General features: G+C 32.9%; 1 protein-coding gene across 1 annotated transcript in view; it reads left to right on the top strand.

Annotated features, from left to right (window-relative positions):
- Nucleotides 1-378: 378 nt before the first annotated feature.
- Nucleotides 379-24,204, top strand: part of LOC103589677 (zinc finger protein 407-like) — a 344,176-nt gene continuing 320,350 nt past the window's right edge. The window contains exons 1-2 of the mRNA XM_008571718.1: nt 379-441; nt 978-983. Of these exons, the coding sequence (XP_008569940.1) occupies nt 379-441; nt 978-983 (69 nt within the window). The remainder of the gene's footprint in view (nt 442-977; nt 984-24,204) is intronic.

The raw sequence follows: 24,204 nt of genomic DNA, 5'->3' as shown, positions 1-24,204 counted from the left end.
TTAAGTTGGTCAACCTTTTTTTAGGTAAGTTTATTGTATTTAACTAAAGTCCAACAAAATGGCTTACCTGCTTCTAAGAAATAAACAAAAACAATTTTGTCCTCATATCTTGGAGTGAAATTTCTAAGTTTGCTGAGGTTAAACCCACTTAATGAAATGCAAACACGTTTTCAGTTACTAATTAGGTGAAGTGACGAAGTCAGAAAACTTTAATTTCAATATCCTATATCTTGGGAAGATAAGTGTAGTAAGCACTGCTAATTAGTTTTAAAGATTTTTTTTTTATCCCTAATATGTATGTGTATATTGGGCAGCCTTTATTCCTAATGGTCAGAAGTTGATTGTACATATTCGTTGAGATAGCAGAGTCATAGAGGAATGACTGATATGCTCCAGAATGCAGAAGATTCTCCAGGGGGAGAGAGTGGAGGTGAAGTGAAGGTAAGCAGTGCCCATTCCTTGTCTCCATGATTTAGCAGGGCTGGGATGAGGTCCAAAAACAGGCCTTCTTAACAAGCCCAGGCCATTTTGATGTTGGTGATCCAGAGATTACTAAGGTATAGATAGTATAGAACAAATACTCGATCCTAGAGCAGGAAGAAATCTTCAAGATCACTTAATGTGAATGTCTCATTTTACAGATACATATGCTGTGTCTAATAGAGGTAAAATGCCTCAATAATTTATACAACGTAGCCTAGGTGGTTAGTGCTAGAACTATGGGTTTTTCAACTATTTCAAAATCTTTCAAGTGCTTCACTTGAAACTTTCATGTTTAGCTATATTTGAATATAGATGTGTGTTACTTGGTAAATGTAGTTAAATGTAAATGATGAAACCTTTTCTGGACATTTTATGAAAAGGAGTGGGGAATTTCAGTCTTGTAAAAATCTTTATTGCTGTTGAACTAACTCATGGAGACAGTCTTGGGTTTCCATAACAGTTTGCTTTGTTGTGTTTTTCCTTTTCTCTTTAAGAGCAGGGTAAGTGGAAGTACTCCTGAAAGCTCTTTCCTACATTTGGACTTGATTCAAAGATTTACTGGTGTTGTGTAGTGGATGCGAAAATCTATCAGAGTGTGTCAACAAAAGTTAGTACGAAAAATAGAAAAATAAAAATAGGCATTAGCTGTCAGTAGGAAGAGATGACTGACTTCCTCTAACCTGTGAGGATGGTGGTCCTTCTTTCTGTCTCACCAAGAGAGGATTAAAGGAAGGATATCGATCCTAATTGTCCAGTTAGAAAGCAAGATTTACCTTGGATAAGCACCAGTTTGGATTATCAGTGGATAATCAAGAACTGATAGTAAAATGCATTATAATTGTAGAATTTCCTTTAGTCACTAACATTTTTACTTTGCTTTAAATGTGCTTATGAATGATTTCCCCCTTTTCCCTCGTAAGTCCATAAACAGTAACTGTATTTGTCAGTTTTATCCATCATAGTGTTCATTTTTCTCCACTTGTTTTTGAGTTATATTTTCTTTTTCTTTTTTTAGTCTGAGCATGTGCAGTATGTTACATTTGAAACCTATTCAATATTTAAAGTGGGCAGTTTTGAAATCCACGGACTAATTAAATGTGCTCAATTTTTAATCAATTTAATTTTCTGTACTTTTATTTTTAGATCAGTCCAAACATTGGAACAGTTCCATAGTTAAACAAGGTTTACTCTACTTTGACTTAAAAATAGGAGTCACACACGGGCTTATGGTTTTATTCACATTTCTCAGCTTCAAGTAAAAAATGTTTAACTGTTAAATTATTAATTAAAATACTAGTTTTTATCTCTATGGCTTTTTTTATAAGATATACTAAGCAAAGAAATTTGAAGTCACCTAATGTTTTAAATTACTGCATTAGAAAGGTGCTTTATGCACTTCATTAGCTTATAGAAAAATTGAAATGCTGCAATAATTGTAAATTACAGTATGTAATACATGTTCAAATCTCTTTCTATACTAAGTACTCTTAACAAATCGAAACACTTTAGCAACATTAAATCACTGATTGTGTATATATTACCAGTAACTTCAATTTTTTTATTATGAGATTTTTACTTTCTATAGTAATAACCACATCTCATTTTTAAAAAATGTTATTACCATTCCATTTTCTGTTTACCTTCAGCAAATTTAGAAAGGCTATAGTCTAAAAAAGTTCAGACAATCTAAGATGTTGTAATTAGAGTTTTGTTATTTCTATTCAAGTATAAAGATCTGAAAAGTGTCCTTTTTCATCGGGTTCTACGTAGTGATCCTGAACATTTTCAGTGTTTTGTGATATGTGAATGTCTTTTGTCATCTACAATCATGTTTTTACTCATGAGCCTGGGCTATTGGAACTGAACTGTGCTGCTTTGCTGCAGGTCAGCTTTCATGGACGATTAGTGTTGTAACAGGGCTTTGGTCACAAGTTGTCTTAAGTGTTTACCGTAAAGACATCATCCTGTGGTTGAGCAGCAGTGTTCTGTTGGCTTTATCTCTGGTGAAGCATTTCATGTTAGCCTTTTCCTTCAGATCAGTCAAGCAACCGCTCCTTGTTCCGTTCCTGGCATCGTTTTTTGTAAGAAGCCCTAGGCCCTTCAGATTTAGTGGTTATTTTGTTCTCTTTTTGCTCATCTTGTTTGCTCTTGTCCCCTCTCAGTAACTGTCAAAGGCCCACATTGGTTTATTCTTCTGACAAGAATGAAAAGAACTATCTTCCTGCTGTTTGGCTCTGTGTCAGTATTGACAAGTTGTACGTGTTTGATACTCCATGAGGTGACTGGTTCCAGCAATATGCAGAAGTAAACCAATAAATCTTCAGTGTCACTCCACTCATTTCTACTTGATTGCTTTTTTTACTCTAAATATCAGCATGGAAACAAACACTTCTAAACAAGGCTTTCCCCCAAATCTGCACAATTATGCCAGCACTTGAAAAGGTAGACTATAGTACCTTGGTTAGCCCCTAGGACTGTAAGGGGTACATAAGAAACTTCTGTCATTTTAATTTTAATATATTTCAGTTCTGTTTTATCATCCTTTGTCTTTTTTTTTAGAAAGTTGTTTCTATAATGTAACCATACAAACAGTTTTTAAAACTAAAAACCATCAGTTTTTAATAAAAAAGAATATCTTTATTATGATAGTTTTCTTCTCCATAGGTACTTAATCTTTTATGGATGTTTTTAGTTTAAAAAGAGACTGTAATTCATTACCTTTAAAGATGATATTTTTAGACCCCAGGAATTAAACTGTCTTCATTTGGCCCATGAGTGTGGATTTTTGCCTATTTTTAAATTTATGTTTACTATTTTGGGTTTTCAACTTCTTTTTTTTTTTTTTTTTTGGAGAGAATAAAATTCCACACACATAGTTATGTGTCTATGTTGTACACATATATATTTTTGCCCTTATAGTATTCCTTCCAAGTAAGTTTTCTTTATTTAAAATCAGTACTTCCTTGGTAGACAGAGATTTCAGTTGTGAAAAACCCTGGACTAAATGGATTCAATTTTTTAAATTTTTTTTTTCTTTTTTGGGTTTTCAACTTTTTTTTTTTTTTTTTTTTGGAGAGAATAAAATTCCACACACATAGTTATGTGTCTGTGTTGTACACATATATATTTTTGCCCTTATAGTATTCCTTCCAAGTAAGTTTTCTTTATTTAAAATCAGTACTTCCTTGGTAGACAGAGATTTCAGTTGTGAAAAACCCTGGACTAAATGGATTCAAGGAAAACTTGGCTTTGAATATCTCAGGATGACATGTACAACACAAGGCTGGCATTTAGTTTTGCTGTTTCTTTTAGTTCAGAACTCTCAGTGAAATTACTCATCTCAATATTATTATTATTATTATTATTATTATTATTTGTTAACTTCTAAGATACCAAATATCCATTTTCTTTATAGCATAGGAATTTCTTCTTCTTTCTGTCTGATGTAAATTTATGGGTTGTATCTTTTAGTTGCCAAATATTTAATATTTTTGGAAGTGAGGATCGAATATATTGTCGTTCATATTGGCTAGGTACAGTGATGGAATGTTTGTTGATATGAAATGAATATTTTTCTTTAGCAACTGGAAAGATATTTTCCTTTAGTCCTTTTGGTAAATTTTTAAAACAACAATATTGAAGGAAAATAGTATAGATTTTTTTAAGTCATCTGGTTTTCTTGTGATGCAACAGCCTTTAATTTAAGTTGGTATTTGTGTTCGATGCCCTGATTTGAAATTTCAAGCTTTATTTTGTGTGATATGTATAGAATATTTTCTAAGACCTAGAATATTTTTGTTCCATACTTTACTAGGCAAATGTAATCAAGATTGGCAAGCGGGCCTCATTTTAGACTAGTAAATACACTAACAAAATGGATATGTGCTAAAGAAGGAGATAATTCATTTCAGTTGTGAGAACTGTAAGCCGTGATAAATGATTTTCCTTTACAAAATTCCCATCTCTGAGACAGTATTAGTTTTTACTTTAATTACCGTCTGCTGTAATGTTTCCTATCCATAACTGTCTACAGAATAGACTGTTTCCGAGCAGAGGGTATGGCCTGTTTACTCAACCGTTGAGAAGAATGCCCAAGTTCTACCAAGTCTGAACTGCCGCACAGGAGAGTGTCCTTCATTTAAATATTTAAATATTAATGTTTAATTGTATAGGCAGAAAACTTCAATGTCATTTTAAGGATATGCAACTTTACAAGAGAGTCTTTGTCCATTATCAACTTTAGAGCCTTGTCTTGAATCTTAACATCCTTAGGAGGGATGCAGCCTGGTGGCCATATTGAAAAGTTTGAGTGTATTCATCTTCTTATTTTCTTTTTCCCCACATTTTAAGAACAATAACAGAAAAGCAGTTGTCAAGGGTGGCTCTCTCAAAAATGGCTTAGTTGATATTAGCTGAAAATGAGCAGAATGACACTAACTACTAATTGATTACAGTAATTACGAAGTCTTTGGCTAGTTTGTATTGGCAAACTCTATGTACTCCTGGAATAAATGTGAACTTGCAGAATGCAAGGAAAAGGTCACTCTCATTTGCATGATAGGCTTCATTAGAATATGCTAAGGACAAGACCTAGTGTTTTATGACTTCAGGTGATGAATAGCTACCATATTACTCTGCTAGATGAAAGCATGTTTCAGTCACCTTAATTTACATGTTTTCTTTCTTTCTTTCTTTTTTTTAAGTTCCAAGGAAAATCTTTTAGGTTATGGTAATAAGGAGCTTAGTATTGTGTTTCTCACTGAATTGTGTGTGCATTTTCTGAAATACCAAAATCTTTTAGTTAGAATTATTTTAAAGAATATTTCTCAATACAGGATTAGAATAATTATAAAGTGGTTTTTACATTAGATCTTCTAGTGTTATAACTTTTGTCACTTATAAAAGAAAATGGTTTTTTAATGGTTGTTTAAATAAAATATAAGTTAACTCATTGGAGCTTTTATTTTGGATTTTAGCTTACAGTCTTTAGTATGCTGTAGACTTATTGCCTAATGGGCTTTATTGAATCCTAGAATACATTGATTTTCACTTTAAAATAATGCAATTTCATCACTTCATTAATTTTTTCCACTTAACATTTATGCTTAATTAGTACTATTTTTGTACCAAGGTTTTTTTTTACATGTAAAGAGTAGGTTACAGCTGTTACATAATGCCTATTTTTGCTGAAAACGTGCACACAAAGGATTCGTTGGTTGTTTTTATGGCATTCAGTGCAAAAGTTGTAGGGGTTATATAGAAATAAAAACAAGAACAATTCTGTGCAACCTAAGTACATATTAAGTCTAAAATTATGTTTCCCGTTACGTAAATGTTCTCATGTAAAGTCTTTGATCATATAGTGATGGCTCCTATTAGCTGTCATTTTCCTTATATTCTCATTATGAGAGAAAAGTAGCCTTGGCTCCTAAAAGTATCTTTATGAGAAGTATCAGCTCTTAATTAGCAGCAACTATAATCTGTTGGAACACAGGGTTAACACTTTCTAGATATGTTGCTATTATCAAGTTTTTTCATCTTCGAGAAGCCATTCCTGCTAATAAAACTATGTAGAGAATGAAAAAGTGGACAGTTCTGTTGGAACACAGGGTTAACACTTTCTAGATATGTTGCTATTATCAAGTTTTTTCATCTTTGAGAAGCCATTCCTGCTAATAAAACTATGTAGAGAATGAAAAAGTGGACAGTTTTTTTTTTTCTTATATCAAATGTGGTTTTGCAATGAAATTGTACAATGAGCTTGCACAAGCTTTTTAAAATATCATTGCTGCCACTGAATAGGTCTATAATTTATTTATTAGGAATATTGGAGGCATATTTGATTTATTTGTTTTTAGAGAAGTTTTCTCAAGCGAGATAATGAGCAGAGCTGGTGTTAATCATTTACTATGCAATTCTAAAGAATGAAAATTTTGCATATATTTAGCACTGTTGGGGAAAATAAATTCACTCAATGCTAATGGTCTATCGGTATAATTTTTGAAAATACTACCTTCGGAGAAGTGTAATATACTCCTTGTTTCGTTAAAATCTAAACTAATCAATACATAATCATACATTTATATGTGCATATGTAACAAATAATTATGAGTATTTGTAAAGATGACAAATTAATTTGTTGTTGGTCAGTGCCATGGGTGACTACCATACTTTCTTATGTATACCTTTAGGTATAAATTTTCAACAAAAAACTCCAGGTGTGTGTGCCTGTGCACACACGTACGCACATAAACACATGCCTTTAGGTATATATTTTCAAAGAATCATACTTTTTTTAGTATATCATAGTATATACTATGTGTAGTAATACTGATTTTTAAGTTTTGGGGGGTGGTCATACCTACTGTAGATTTTTAAAAATCCTAGTAAAATTAATTATATGCATTTATAATACTAATTATTCATGATAAAGCATTTTTTGCTGTATTTTATATTTGAGACCATTTAAGGGTGTATTTAAGAATGTAATGGCGGTTTTCTAAAACATAAAGACAAGTTTATTTTAAAATCTCTGTGTTTTCTATTGAATGTTATGACTGTTGGATTGCCTTTAAAGTCAGTTGAATTTATGTAGATAAGTGTTACAGTATAATGTAAAAATGACATATGAGTATGGATTAAAAAACAGAGACTGTACAGTGGTAGGCATGTCATACAAGGGCTATGTCTTTTTTATGTTCACTGTTCAATTAAGAAGGAGAACGTAGGCATTATTTTCCATTTGCTTCTCTATGTACCAGTACAACAGTACAGAAATCATCCTGTCTGAATGAATGCTGGAGGATGAATGCTGGGATTTCTGAACCCATTTTCACATGTGTCTTAGAAACTGTAAATTTGTTTAAGGAGATTTTAGAAGATACTTATGAACTTCCCTAAAATATATGATTTTTTTTTTAAAGTAAAGAAGCTATTTTAAAAAGTATTTGTTAACTTGAACTGCTTATTCTCAATTGAGTTGTAATATGAAAAGTCGCCAAATAATTGCCTGGCACTTTTTATATTAGAACATTAATAAATTACTTGAATTTTGAGACATGCATTCTTTGAAGCTTTGATATGTGGCATATGATTCATTGTACTTATTTAGATTTACTGCAGACAAAATCATATCCATACATGATATGAATTTATATAAGTGGTCCTTAACATGATGTTTTATCCTGAGCCTGTTATTGTGAAGACTTTTACTGCATTTAATGAGATTAATAGGGAGGCAAACTTACTGTTAAATAGGAAGCATTTTTATACCTCAGCGTTTAGCGCTACTTACTTCACATTTCTTCTATTGTCAATAAGTGTTTTTCTTGTCACTATATGTATGATTTCCTGGAATAATATTTCTTATTGCTAAAGCATTTATCTCCCTAAAGCTGTGGTACACATTTGATTATTATTTTGGATATTGGAAATTAGGAATATCTAGGAGTGAATACCTAGAACTTTTACTTTTTCCTAATTAGTAACACCTGAGCCTCCCCAAGAGGCGTGAGTAAGAAGGTGAGGAGGGAGAAGGGATACCTGCTTTTCTTAGCTGCAGTTACTGGAGGATCAGGAGCCAGAAATACTGCATCAAGGTGTACATGGTTCTGTTGTCAGTAACTGAAAAGCTGGTGATCATTGGTACAAGTACCCTCCTTCTAGAAAATATTCTGATATTTGGACTCTGCCTTCCTTTTTATTAACAGCCCATCTCCACTTTCACTTAAAAGGAGAACATGCTTTCAACAACTTTTTTTCAAAGCTGATTGATATTCCTGGAAGGAATAATGTGATTATAAGCAAACCTACTGAACTTAATCAGCTCCAAAACACACTCTGAAGGAATACTCAGAGTAATTGCAAAACTTTATAAAATGGTCCAACCCGATTTAGTTTTTTAGTATAAAAAACTTCATACTCATTTAAAAAGCATAAATGAAAAAATATAGAATGTGAAGGCTTAAAAAACCACTTTAATAATATTCTGAGCATTGAAGTAAAGGAAATTCTATACATACAAAAAATATATGCCCAGAAGCTTAATTAGTACTTTATTATTGTTATTATTATTGTTGTTGTTGTTGTTTACTTTGTATTATGATACCTTTTATAGAGCTTCAGTTTAGAATATACCAAATCAATAATCTGAGCAAAATATCAACTATGAGTATCTAGATTAATTCCCTGTGCCTGCTGTATCAAATTACCATATACTTGGTGTCTTAAAACAAGATAAGTTCATTTTCTCATAGTTTTGAAGGGCAGAAGTCAGAAATCAGTATTGTTGGGCCGAAATCAAAGTGGCAGAGGCTTTAGGGAAGAATCTCTTCCTTTCCTCTTCCACTTTCTGGTAGCTGTCTAGTGCTCCTTATCACACTAATCTCTGCTTCAAAGGTTTCTGCTTTCTCCTCATCTGTGTGTTCTCCCCCTGCCTCTTCTATAAGGACTCTTGTGATAGCATTTAGTTTAGGGCCTCCCTGGGTAATTCAGGTAGATGTTCCCATTTTTAGATCTTTAACCTAATAACTTCTGCAAAGACCCTGTTTCCATAGATGAGGTAGGTAACATTTACAGGTTTCAGAGGTTAGGACAGTCACCATTCAGTTCACTACATATGTGTACGAATACTTCCTTTAGGTCTTGTCTAACAACCATATCTCCCTTGTAGGTTCAGTCCGATGCACTAAAACGGTATTATACAAGCCCTTGTCTCTCACATGTCCAGGGGAGTAGTATAGTGATTGGCTCAAGGAAAACTTCGTTGGTGCCTGGGTCCAACTGCAGGGTTGGAATTACGGGGTGGAGAGTAGGGGTTTTGGGTCTCTGTGTTTAGGGAAATTGATTCAGGTAACTCTGTTTGTGTTGATACCTTGCCACTTCTCCTGGTCCCTGATTCTTCACTACAGACTGACCTTTACATTTCCCTACTGGGGTAGTTCCCTGCTGGGGTAGTGAGTAGTTACTAGAGCAGAGTCTGGAGGAATCACCTCCTCCCAGTACCCACACAGAGATAGTAACCAAAAGATGTCTTTTGGCTTCTACACTGTGCAAATGTGATTATTGCTGGGAATCACGTATGGTACCTGTTTGGTACCTGTTATTGCTGTCACTCATTTTGGCTTGGGAAACTTGGCAGAGAAACAGTCTTTTGTCTCATAGCAGTGGCAGACAGCTGCATCACAGGAAGATTGAGATCATCAGTGGTCAAGTGATATAAAAAGCGTGTCTATGACACATGAGACGGTTTACGGAAGTCAGTCAGGGGATAATGTGTAAAATTACAGCAATAAAACAATTAAGAAAAATATAGTTGGATAAATCATAAATACTTTTTCTACAGTTAGGTTGGAAAATTTTTGTATATATACATACCATTTATGTGTGGTTATACGTACTTATGTTTACACTTGTGTGTAAATGTATGTACGTGTGTATATATTTATAATGTGTTATGTACACATGTGCACACAAATAATTTGAATAGTCATATATTTACCTCTAAATTTGGGGTACAGCCTAAAACAGCTATTTTATTTTACCAGGTCTAGAGTAATGAAAGATAGCTGTAACCTAAATGATATTATATTATAACCTCTCTGAGTAAGAATGATGAAAGGAGGGCAGTCTGTGTTAAATCTAGAGCAAGATTAGCCAAAAAGCAAGAACTTTTAAAACACCTACAGGACAATATGACAGTATAGTGTAGTGTAGGTATTATAGGATCTATATCTGATTCTCACTCATAATATGTATATTTTCCATGTCTGATCTTCACATTTAAAATGAGTGAATTACATATATACCTAAATATATATACCTAAAGCTTTGTAACAATAAAGATAAACTCTGGCATGAAAACAGCCCCTCTAATATCAACGATATAGAGGAAAATCAATATTTAAGAGGCTGTAAACCACAGTGTGGGTTTTATCTGTAATCTGTCATTCTCTTTGGATAAACTGCCCAACTGAATTTTACAGTTATCTGCTACTATAGGATTGGAAGTGAAAACCTGGAATGAGGTAAAGTTTACAAAGGAAAATCAGGGTAGTTCTTGCCTAGAGTTCTGCACCAAGTGGGAAAGATGAGATAGCAGTTAGAAGAAGTCTTGAAGTGCTTTTGAATGGTAAATTACTTTGTGAGACAATTCTTTATGTTCTAATACCTTTAGCTCTTTAGCCGAGTCTGGTAATCAAAGCTTTGCTTTTAATTCTTCACTGTTTCTCCTCTCTGTTGTTGTTTTAGCAGAGAAGGAAGTTGGAGCACTTAAACTAGTTAAAGAGAAATGAAAATATTCTCAACAAACATGTTCTTAATGTGAGAACTGTTGCATAAAGTAATCTGTTTTTCCTCCCTTACTGTAATATGTAAGAGGACATACTTTCTTATCTGTAAAAAGAGAATACCTTTTAGAAATTAACAGTCTGAAAGAACTGAAATACTCGTCCTTCTTAAATGTACACTGACAAATAGAGATGAGACCAATGTCTTAATGAGGTTGAGACACATGAAATTGCTGACTTCAACTGTCTTTTTTCTATAAAAACTGCAATTTTATTTGGTTCAAACTAATATTTTTTCAGAGATCGTCTGAATCAAGCTGTTTCCTAACTACAGGTATTTTGAATATTTGTTGATTGAGTACTCTGTCCTTTGAAGTTTTTTTTAAAGTAATATCAAAACTCAATAATGAAAGTTGTCTTTTTTTATAGGTTAGATTATATTACTTTAGGAAGAGGGATAAGGTATTTTTTTTTAGAAATGTGTTTCATTTTTTGCTTGCTTGTAGAATGTAGCTCACAGTTTCCATACACTCAGATTTTTCTACTAAAGTACTCCAGAGAGCAGAGAAGCTTCATTCCTGTTGTTCAGGCATCTCATCTGCTTAGTCCCTATTTCTTTCTCACAAATGCTTTGGTTTGGATGAAATTTAATGTGGTTACTCTGTACATAGTAGGTCTTCAATATATATTCCATTAACGCCTTCCTGAATTTAGAATTATTTTAGGCATTGAGGTCAGTTAGGACACTTTTTAAATAGTTTTTTTTTTTTTAAATAGTTTTTAATAGTTCAGGAAATAGGTGATGAAACCATTAAGTAATGAAGCAGTGAGTGTGGGTAGGTAGAAGAGAATAGTTTCCAGAGATGTTAGGAGGTGGAGCTTGATAACTGAATGATGCAAGGGGGATGGAGTTGGAGTAGTGAAGGTTGACTTTACTATAAGCTTGGCCAATTAGCTAGAGAGCAGTGTTCTACTACCTAAGATACAGAACAATGGAGAAGAAGCAAGTTACTGGGATTGGGGATTGCAATTTGGGAGAGAAAGTTACACATTTAGTTTAGTTGAATGATCACAGATTATTCAGAAATATATTTTAAAAATACAGTAGCATTAATTTTCTTTTCTCTTTGATACTTAGCTAGAAAGAGCATGAATATGGTTGGTCAGGCTTTATCCTGTCTTTTGAGGTGTGTGTGTGTGTGTGTGTGTGTGTGTGTGCGCGTGTGTGTGTGCACGTGCTTTCTTTTTTTTTTTTTTTCCTTTTTGTCTTTTTTTTTTCGTGTCCGGCAATGGATCACAACCCTCAGTGTCGCGCCCGTACCGGACCAGGACCGGCAACGGGATCGCAACCCTCGGTGTCGCACCCGTACCTCGCTCAGCCAGTGAGCGGGAACTGGTCTGTATGTGGGATCCGAACCCTCGGCGGGAGCGCCACCGCGCTCTCAAGCAGTGCACTGTAGCAGTGTGCCACTGGGCCGGCCCTCAAGTTATTTCTTATGGAGATAAGCGTATAATCCCTGGCTGGAAACACTGTTTTTAGTGACCTTCAGGCAATAAATTAACACTGAGAATTTTTATGAACTATTTAGTCCTTCATAAAGTGAAATGTTACCCCAGTTGTTATATTCTGACTTCTCTTATGAAGCAGGGAGTTTCCACAGGGATTGTATACTTTTATTTATCTTGTTATTTCCAATGCTAGCATCACAAAGTGGCACATGCTGAATGTGGCTGTGAAATTGGATTGTAGGTGGTCTCATGACCTATGACCTGACCATCCATCCAGAATTAGCTTTTCTTTGTGATAGTCTGGCATTTCTACGGACTAGCGTGCATCTGCACTTTCATAGTCAATGCAGTGAGTTTTTGTAGCTGACTTAATATTTTTTTTTCTTAGCAGCATGAGAGTGTTGGCAGGAATGTCAGGAATAAGTTGCTTGCATATTTATTATATTTTCCAGATTATTAAATTAAGAGACTGTAGATTATTTAGAAATTAAAGAAAAACATGAATAAAAATTCTAGCCTAATCTTACTGACCTGTGATAATCATGGTTAACATCTACTTTTATATGTATATAAACACATTAATTTTATCTATTTTCTCTGCATTTATATATGGCATGAAGTAGAAAACATTTGCTTTTTCCATATTCTGAAATGTTTCTGTGTAGTCTTCTTTAAATAAAACATGGTATATTGATATTTTTTTATATAATTTGCTTTCTGTCTTTGTCTGAATAATAGGTTTAAATTATGATTGTTCGAACTAAATCAATCTGTCGTGAGAATATATGTTTATATTTGGCACAGTTTTTCTTTTACTAAATCTATACATGTTTACTTATAAATGTAAAAATATCTGTGCACATACAAACATTTTTCTGTTTGTATATCCCAAAGGAAAATATAATATTTCTTTCACAGAAATATAGCAGTAAGAATTCTTATAATTATTGGTAGAAGTATGGAAATGGATTTGGGTGACAGTGTATCTTTTCTTAATTTAAGAATGCATATTGAAATTAATGTCTTCTATTACCCTTGATTGATTGGAAAATATTAATTTTCTTACCATAGAATAAAACAAATAGTAAGGATTAACTTTTCCTTTTTTGAGGAAATTCCAGTTTTTCTTTATACTCATTTCTTTTAAACTAAAAATTGAAACAAACGTTAAATATCCTGAGCGTTCACTGTTGTAATAGCTAACTTGTTAGGTGTAGTTAGGTGTTGGACCATACTACACCTAAAAATGCCACCATGCAGTGGCATTATTATTATTATTATTATTATTATATTAAGGTTATGTTATTGGAAGTTTAAGTGTTGTCTTTGTTCTTTTGAAAGCAGATTTTGGAGTTGTAAAAAAAATGGGAAGAATTTTTTTTTTTTAAATGGAAGTACATTTTAAATTTTGGATTTTGGACTCAAGTAGAGTTTTGGGGAAGAGTATAGTATGCAGAATCGATTCTATAATGTCTTCTGTTGTTGATGGTATTTTAATGTAATTACTGCTTGAATTGCTATTTTTCCTTTTATCTATGTTTCCTGGGAAAGCATCAGCTGCTCCTTCCTTCTAGCCATTGATCATCTTCCTCTGTGTGTTATGTCAGAATGTAATTTATGGACACCCAGTGGAGAAGTTCACTTCTCCAAGCATAAGGAACACTTGGTTGCATTTGGACCAGACACTATAGTTGGAACTGTGGTAGTTCCTTCTCACTGCGTGTTCAGTTTTGTCTTCAGGATGGGAGGAGGTCATCAGTGGAGAAGTTCACTTCTCCAAGCATAAGGAACACTTGGTTGCATTTGGACCAGACACTATTGTTGGAACTGTGGTAGTTCCTTCTCACTGCATGTTCAGTTTTGTCTTCAGGATGGGAGGAGGTCATCACTTCTAGAAGTATCAAATGGATTGTTAGATAAGGTTATTTAATAAGACTTCAAATAAATTTGACTAGGTATATGTTACCCATTGTGCGTGAACATATTTTTGATTTTTAAATAAAAGAACACATGTGCTCTTCTTATCTTTAGACTTATGGGAGGTGTTGTGGAGAGAAAAAAAGTGGACAAGACCAAAATACTTGAAAGTTGATAGATTTAACACAGAAAATCTGCTGCCAAAGAAACTATTAAAAAAATTTTGGGAAAAAAAAATTGGGGGTTGTTTCCAAGAACCATAAAAAATTAGAAACACCCAATGTCCATTGACTGCCACAATTTGATACCATTTTTGGAAAGCTCAAAAATAAGCCAAATTACATAATGGGTTATTTAAGGATACACACATGTGGTAAAGCTATAAAATAAAGTGAGGGTATAATGATGTTACTCAGCACGTGGTTGTTTCAGAGAGTAGGCGATGAGATGAAAGGGAAAGGCACACAGAGAGCTTTATATACTTCAGACTCACCTGGACGTCACATCTGTTCTTGGGGTGATATCAAATATCATGTAATAAAAAAATTTTAAGGTCAGTTTTAAAAGGGCAACTTAATAATTGTTTACCTTGTGGAGAATCATATATGTGCACCTATGAGGTGAATGAAAAAAATGCTCCTGCCATTGTACGAATAACTATTTATGTGTTTCTGGATATTTATAAGTCTCATTAGGTGGAGTTATTTAAATAGTGTTTTGGAAAGAGCCATTGTGTGGAAATTTGTCTGATGTGGACAAAAAGGCTGGAAATTGCTAATTTTAAAAAATAGATCAATAAAAAATTACTGTCAACCTCACAGCATCATTGTAGAGATCAGATATAATAAAGGTTTCAGAAAACACTGTAGAATTTCAGTGCATTTAAAATGTAAGTCTACTTTTCTTCATCTTTTCTGCTATATTCTTTCTCAAACGTAGTCCCTTGACATTGTATGGCCACAGAGTTTCTGATTTGCTTGAAACCACCTTCTTGCCTTTGGGTATGTGTGTGATTTTAGTAACAGATCTCACTTATTTTATATAAGTTACTTCAATGTATTTTCTCCATCACTCTCTTTGGGAAAACAACAAATGCTGCAGGTGGTGAGGATATCTGAGGACTATCGATTATGTATAAATAAGCATTTAGAGTAGATGAGAGTTCAGTTTTGTCTAAGTTAGGAAACTTGTCTGTCTTCTGGTTATTTCTCAGTTTGGATGTCTGCTGTAGCATCTGGCTCCATCTTGTTACTGAGGATCCTGCCTTATGTAAGGAGTCTGCATTCTTTGCTATCTCCATCTTTATATAAGCAGCTAGGTTTTCTTGGGTATCTCTTCTTTATTGATTGGTACATCAATCCAATTGAAATATATATGTATATATTTCTTGCTCACATCTATTTCTAGATCTTTTCATTCATTTAGTTGTATATTCATTTCCTTCCTTTCTCTTTTCCCTTCTTGTTGCTCAAAGAGACATATCATTAGCAATTAACTATTCACCTACTTAAACAGAAAACAGCACCATGACTTCACTAAAGGTACCTTGCATCCAGTCAATTACTGAAAGGAATTACATACATAGCATTCTGTACTACAGTACAGAATAATTTATTGTAGAATATTTGCCTGAGAAAAGGAGAATGTGTGAAATGTGGTAAATTATTTCCTCAGTTGACTTGATTGATATATGTTAAATGTCATTCAATACAGCTAGTGGATGTTTTTCTGTGTGTGTGTGTGTGTGTGTGTATTTTCTTTAAAGATAGTTTCTATACATTTAACTTGTTATTAAATTGCTGAAGGAAAATATCTGAGCTCAACAGAATTTCAAAGAACTGATTCTGCCTTACGTACATGGCATGTGTGTATATGTGAGAGTGTGTATGTCATCTTATTCATAATTAGTTTAGTTCTAAATGTAATTAAAATAAGAATACACATGGCGCAGCTCCTTTCATGTTAATATTTTGATTATCATTATTTCAAGAATTACCTGGTTGAATTAAAAATGATATGATAAGGAAATGAATTTTTGTTAATTTGTAAATTGAAGACTTTTTTAGTTAATAATTGTTTTTAAATATTATCAATTCCTGGAAACTATTTAAAAATACTTATAAGAAAGTTTTATATGTAAAAAAATCTGAGCTTTGTAAACTGATATGAATGTCAGCACCTTTGTTGCTATTTGGCAGTATAGAGTTCGGAACAAGCATCGATGTTAGTACTCTTAGTGCTATTGGCTCAGCACAAGGTTCATGCTCAGCAGCATTAGTAATGCTCACATCATGATATCTTTTAAGTAAAATATCAGTATTTTGAATATTAACAATGGAAATTTCATTGCAGAACCAAGAAAAGTATAACACATATATGCTTTGAGGAGGGACTAACGTAAAATAAATCACTTCATATATTTATGTAATATACATGTATATTTTTTGGCAGAGTTTTTAAATCAGTCAGTGATGTTTAGTAGCTTCTAACATTGCAGAATTTGTCAAAAATTCACCAGCTGCAATTCTACATTGTGAACACTTGAATGTTCTGGTGTTTAGGCTTATAATAGCTTTCAGGCATTAGAAAATTAAAATGTTACTTGGTGGTTTTAGGATATTTAAAAATTATTCTTAGTGTGTTTGTACATATGGGAATATGCTCAACTATTTTAATGCTATGAAGAGTTTCTTTTCTTACATTAAATTTTTGTGATTAGTCATGACTCAATGTTTGTAAATAATAAAAATTATGTACAATAATTTTCACACAGTAAGTTTTAAGAGTTGGCTAATTTTTTTTTCAGTGTTTCTAACATTTTAAAGTTATCTGATTTTTTTCTTCCTCTGCAAGATGTAGTCAAATATCAGATGAATTCCGACATGAATTTGGCCAGCACTGATCAGAAAGCTTGTAAAGGGTTTTGCTTGTAAAGAGTATTGCTACTCAATAAATCATTATTTGACCAGCCTTTCTGTCATCAAAATTACATATCAGAAGTTTAATTTGAAATTGCTGACATATTATTGCTACATATTTTTATTAAAAATGCAACTTATAAAGTTTTAATTTATAATAGTTTATTAATACAAATAAGATTTTGATTCTGCTTCAGTTTTATCCCTTTTGACTTTAAAGGCTACAGGAAAATTTTTCTTCCCATGACTTTCAATACATAAAAAATGAAAAGAATTTTAATTTTGTGATAGCAATCATAAACAGTACATTAGGCTTTCTGTAATAACATGTATCATTAAAAACCTTTAAATCATAATGAGGAAAAAAGAACATTATTAAGTATGACAATTTCATGACATTTTTACCTGTTTGGGGCCCTGTCTTGTCAAAAGTATAGTACAGTGACTTCTGGCCTAGCTGACAGGCACTAGCAGCCATAGTGTCCCTGTGTGTTATCAGCTCATGTAACTGAAAGCACTCCCTGAAACCAGTCTGTGTTGTGGAGTCCTAGATGAGGTCTTCATGGGTGCTGACCATAAAAAGTTCATCAAAGTAATGAGGCGAGGAGAGAGCTTGGTGCTCATGGGCAGAGCTCAGCACCAAGGAGTGTGAACTGGCTCCAGCTGTGACAATAAAACAGCAGGTGGCTGCTGTCATTAGGGGTGGCAGATGAGGCAGGGGACTAACATTCAGACCACAAAACTCTCATTTGTTAGCCATCGCCACTGTACCATGCAAAATAGCTTCCATCTCAGTCAATTTTACTTTGCAAAATATCATACATAGCCATAAGAATATTAGAGCTCTGTGTGTGCGGGTCTCCTTCCTCTCCTCTCTTCCCACCTCTACTCTTCATGGCTCCTCTCTCCTCTGCCCTTACCTTACCTTTCTTTCACCTTTTTTTTTTTCCAGAAAGCACTACTTTATCAACTTATGTTGAAGAGTGCCTGTATTATTCTAGTAAGGTATTTGAATTTTTAAAAATAATGGTGCCAGTTTTGCTCAAGTGCTGCAATTATTACTTAGTATTAGGGGCTTTCTACTATACAGATGGTCATAAAACCTAATTGTGATACCTTCCTTTTGGATTCCATACTGTCCTTGTCCTCTCCTGTGAAGATTTTAGAACTGCAGTGAAAGAAATAGAGGAAATGCGGCAGATGTCAGAAAATTTTGCAGGATGTATTGTTTAAGGGGCTAATCCACAAATTTTAGAATTTATTGTTTTCTGAATAGTTTCAGCTAAGCGTAGTGTTGTTTTAATAGTATGTGGGTCTGTGGATATTTTAGTATACTATTATAGTTGAAAGTAAAACAGTAGGCCAAGTCTTAGTATCTTATTTGAGGAGTAAAATTCTAAATAATAGAAACCATTATTTTTCCTTTAATACAGCAAGGAGAGGAAATTATAGAAGTATGAGAATAAGTCACTGCAAAAACAAAGCATCTTATTGCCAACTATAAAAATTAGATGAGTGTGAAATTCTGTAACCCTTCTTTTGCAATTTTCTAATGCAGAAGAGAGGCCTAAATTCATTGAGCAAAGTGAAATATTGTTACTATATAATCCACTATATTTATGCTAAATGAGAGAAGAAATACTGTAATACAGATAGTTTAACCTTTGAAGGTTACAGGCCAGTTATTTTGTAGAATGTCTGTCACTCTTTCTGTGTTTATTAGTTGGAAGAGATTTTAAAATTTTGCTCTTTGATTTGCTCGTTTTGGTTTATATCAGTGCACATGCATAGATTCTTATTTTATTTATTACTCATTTCCACAAGGAATATTTTTGGTGCTTACACTTCCCCACCTTGGTTAATGGAAGGTGGTTCATATCATTTTCTGTGTTCTTTTGATGTTTCTATCATTTTAAAAACATTTGAAAAAAATTTCTGACCATAAGATACTACTCATTTCCACAAGGAATATTTTTGGTGCTTACACTTCCCCACCTTGGTTAATGGAAGGTAGTTCATATCATTTTCTGTGTTCTTTTGATGTTTCTATCATTTTAAAAACATTTGAAAAAAATTTCTGACCATAAGATACCCCAGCCCTGGGTCATCTTTTTTGCCAAGGAGCCCTAGATCCTTCCAGTGGAGAATTGTATTTATAAATCAAGATCTGAGTACTAGGTAAACTCACTGGTTTTAATTAACGTTTAGTGAAAAGATGTCTTCATTTCTTACAACATTATTTACTAAAACATATTCTCCATTATATCTCCTTAAAAAGAACGGAATACTTTTCAAAATCCTACCATCATTTTCAAAGTCCGTTGCAATCTGTCCATAAGAGACCTTTCCAGACTTATTTTTGCCCATATCCATGTGGTAGCCTGGACACATGCCTGATATTCTCACACTGGCTTACCTTTTCTCATGATTTTCCTCTGCCGGTAACATCCTCCTCCTCATGGAAAATCCTAGCTATCCTTGTGTTTTACTCCTTCTTTGAGAGTATCCTGAATTCTTTCAGGCATCACTATATCTTGCCATTTTTCAGTATTTTCGGCTTACCAATATACAAGACACAAAAGTGCTTTGTAGTTAATTGTTTTTATCTCTCTTTTTACTGACATGATATATGAACTTTAAAATGAATACCTAAATAAGTGCTATACTTTATGTTCTTTTGCTACTGAGAAAAAGTCATTTGCTGTTGATCCATCTGTAAATAATCTACTTTCTGTTTCTATGTATGTGCTTATTCTGGACATTTTATATAAATGGGATCATATAGTATGTGACCTTTTTTGTCCGACTTCATTTGGACCTTTATTTGGCACCTGACATGTTTCTAACATTCCTCTATGTTATAACATGGATCAGTACTTCATTCTTTCTCATGGCCAACTAATACTGCATTGTGTGGATACAGCACAGTTTCTTCATCCCTGCATCATTTCATGGGCATCTGGATTGTTTTCATTTTGGGGGTATTATGACTAATGCTGCTATGAACATTAATGCACAAGTTTTTGTGTGGACATAAGTTTTACAGTTTTCTTGGGTATATGTCTAGGAGCAGAATTGCTTGGTCATGTAGTAACTGTATGTTTAACTTTTTGAGAAACTGCTAAATGTTTTCCACATTGGATGTACCATTTTACATTCTTGGTAGTAACATATGAATGTTCAAATCAATCCATATCCTTGCCAAGACTTGTTATTGTCTGTCTTTTTGATTATAGCCAATCTTGTGGGTTTGAAGTGGTATTTTATTGAGGTTTTGTTTTGGACTTCCCTGTAGGGTAATGCTTTTGTGTACTTTGCATGTACTTTGTGTCTATTTTTGTATCTTCTGCAGAGAAATGCCTTTTTAGATCCTTTCCCCCTTTATAATTTGTCTTTTTATTGTTGAGTTCTTTGAGTTCTTTGTGTATTCTGGATAAAAGTATTTGTTCAACTCTTCGTGTTGTCTTTTTATTGTTTTGATTGTGTCCTATGAAGCACAAACTTTTAAAATTTTGATGAAGTCCAGTTTATCTCTCTTTTCTTCTGTCACTTATGCTTTTGGTGTTAAATATTTAAGAGACCCTTGCCTAATCTAAGATCTCAGTGATTTGCTTCTTTCTCTTTTCTTCTAAGAATTTTATAGTTTTACGTCTCACAGGTCTTTGAACCATTTGGAATTACTTTTTGCATGTTATTATGAGGAAGGAACCCATCTTCATTCTTTCCTCATGTGGATATCCAGTACCATTTGTGGTAAAAACTATTCTTTATCCTTTATTTTGTCTTGGCACCCTTGCCGAAAATGAATTGACCATAAATGTAAGGGCTTATTTCTGGACTCTCAGTTCTATTCCATTGGTGTATATTTCTGTTTTCATGTTAGTACCATGTCTTGATTATTGTCACTTTGTAGTTGAGAAGTGTGAGTCCTCCAACTTTATCCTTTTTCAAGATTGTTCTGGCTATTCTGAGTCCCTTGAGTTTCCTTATGAAGTTTTAGGATCACCTTGTTAATTTTGGCATTGGGGCTGGCTGGAATTTTGATAGGTATTGCAGTGAATGTGTAGGTCAGTTTGGGAAACATTGCTATTTAAATTATATTACATTCAAATCCATGAACATGGGATTTATTTATGTATGTCTTCTTTTGTCTGCTTTAATCATGTCTGTCAGTTTCAGTGTATGTTTTCTACTACTTTTGCTAAATTTGTTCCTAAGTATTTTACAAGTTTTTATAATTTAATTTTGATTCTTCATTGTTAGTACACAGTAACATAATTGATTTTTTTGTAAGTTGATTTTGTATCCTGTGAAATTCTAAAGTTTTTATTAGTTTGAGTAGTTTACTTTTGTGGATTCTTTAGGATTTTCTATACAGACAATCCTGTTGTCTATGATTAGGATTATTTGTACGTCTTTCTTTCTAATCCAGGTGGATTTCATCTTTTTTTCTTGCCTAATATGCCCTGGCTAGCACCTTTAGTATAATTTTGAGTAGGAGTATTATGCACGTATATCTTATCTTGTTCCTGATCTTAGAGAGAGGACATTTAGTTTTTCACCATTAAGTATAATGTTAGCCATGAGTTTTTTGTAGTTGGCTTTTAGTAGGTTGAGGGAGTTTCCTTTAGTATCTCACTTGTTGAGGTGGGTTTTTTTTTTTTTTTTTTTTTAATGAAGAGGTATTGACTTGTCAAATGCTTTTGCTCCATCTGTTGAGATGATCATGTGGCTTTGTCATTTATTCTATTAGTAGGAATATATTCATTGATTTTTGTATGTTAAACTAAACTTGCATTCTTAGAATAAATCCCATTTGTTGAAATATATAATACTTTCCACTTGTTGCTAGTTTTGGTTGGTTATTATTTTGTTGAGTATTGTGTCTATATTCATAAGGCATTATGTCTTCATCTTGTTTTTGTATCAGTGAAATACTAGCCTCATTGGTTGGGAAGTGTTTCCTCTTCTGTTTTTTTTTGGAAGTATTATGAAGGATTAATATTGATTCTATTTTAATATTTGGTAGAATTCACTAGTGAAGCCATCTGGGCCTGGAAATTTCTTTGTGGAAATTTTTTTGATTGCTAATTCAATCTCTTTATTATGAGTGTATTCAGGTTTTTAAATATCTCATTAGTCATGTTTGGATGTTCTTTTCTTTTCACGTATTTGTCCATCTCATCTAGATAATTTGTTAGCACACAAATGTTAGTATTTATTGTTAACCTTTTTTATTTTTATAAGGTCAGTAGTAATGTCTTTCTTTTCATTCCTAATTAATAATTTTAGTCTTTTTCCCCCTTGATTAGTCTAGCTAATAATTCATCACTTTTTCTTTTCAAATAACTAATTTTTGGTTTTGTTGATTTTGCTTGTTTTTCTACTTTATCATTTGTGCTCCAGTTTTTTTTTTCTTTCCTTCATTCCATCTGCTTGCTTAAGGTTTTATTTGTTCTTGTTTTTTCTAGTTACTTAATTTTAAAAAGTTATGTTGTTGATTTAAGATCTTTCTTTCTAAATACAGATGTCTAAAGCCATAAAATTTCTTTTATTCACTGTTTAGTTGCATCCCATAAGTTTTGGTGTATTCTGTTTTTCTTAACATTTATCTCAAAATAGTTTTAAATTCCTGCTGTGATTTCTGCTTTCATCTTTTGCTTATTTGGGAGTATGTTGTTTAATTTGCACATTTTGCTGATTTCCCCAATTTCCTTTTGTTATAGACTTCTGTATTACATATATTTCATTATATATGGTTAAAGTAAATGAAAGTATTTTTTGTGTGGTTTTAATCCTGGTAAATGTATTGAGGCTTGTTTTATGCCCTAATATATGGTCAGTCTCGGAGACTACTTTATGTACATTTGTGATTATTTTCATTGTGTGGCATGTTCTACAAATATCTTTTAGTTCTAGTTGATTTATCTTGTTGTTCAAATCTTCCCTTTTCTTGTTTATCTTCTACCTAGTTCTATTCACTATTGAAAGTGGGTTTTTAAAATCTCTGCTGACTCTTATTATTGAAATTTTGCTTCTCCCTTCAATTCTGTCAGTTTTTGTTGTAAGTATTGTAGGGGCTTTGTTGTTAGGTGCGTATACATTTATAACTGTTATGTCTTTCTTGTGGATTGTCATTTTTATTTTTATAAAATGTCTTTTTTTGTCTTCAATTGCAATCTTTGTCTTAAAATCTACTTTTTCTGATATTAGTATAGCCACCGAAGCTTTCCTTTAGTAACTGATTACATTTTATATTTTTCATCCTTATACTTTCAACTTATTTAAGTCTGAAGTTTCTCTCTCATAGACAGTATATAGTTGGATCATGTTTTTTAAAATTCATTTTTGCCAATCACTACCTTATGATTAAAGTGTTTAGTCCATTTGCCTGTAATATTATTATTGACCAGCAAGATTTGTAGAATTTACATCTGCTGTTTTGTGATTTGTTTCACACATGTCCTTATGCCTTTTTTGTTCCTCTATTTCTGCTTTCTTTTTTGATGGGTATTTTCTTATTTTTAAATTTCTTTTTCATTTATATATAAATGTGTGTGTGTATATATATATATATATATATATATATATACATAAATTTTCTTAATTGTTACTCTGGGGATGACAATAAGCATCTTATAACAATCTAGTTTTAATGAATATCAGCTTAATTTCAATAGAGTACAAAAGCTTTGCTCCTACATAGCTTGATCGCCTCCCCCCTACTCTGTGTTGTTATTGTCATACAAATTACATCTTTATGCATTTTATATCCATAAATACAGATTTATAATTATTGCTTTAAGTGGATGCCTTTTAATTAGACAGGGAAAAAAAGGTACAAACAAAGAAATATTGTCTTTTTTACTTACCTTTTGTTACTGTTACTGGTGTCCTTCATTTCTTCATGTGGAATTGAGTTACTTTTTCATGTCCTTTAATTTCAGTCTGAAGGACTAATTACCTTTAGTATTTCTTGGAAGGCAGTCTTCCTAATGAATTCTTACTGCTTTTGTTTATCTGGGTATGTCTCCATATCTTTTTTGTTTCATTTGTACTGCTTTGCTGATATAGAAATCTTTGTTGACAGT

The sequence above is a fragment of the Galeopterus variegatus genome, unplaced genomic scaffold (assembly GCF_000696425.1).
Source record: "Galeopterus variegatus unplaced genomic scaffold, G_variegatus-3.0.2 Scaffold712, whole genome shotgun sequence".
NCBI classification, from domain to species: domain Eukaryota; kingdom Metazoa; phylum Chordata; class Mammalia; order Dermoptera; family Cynocephalidae; genus Galeopterus; species Galeopterus variegatus.
This window is presented reverse-complemented; position numbering and strand designations above follow the sequence as displayed.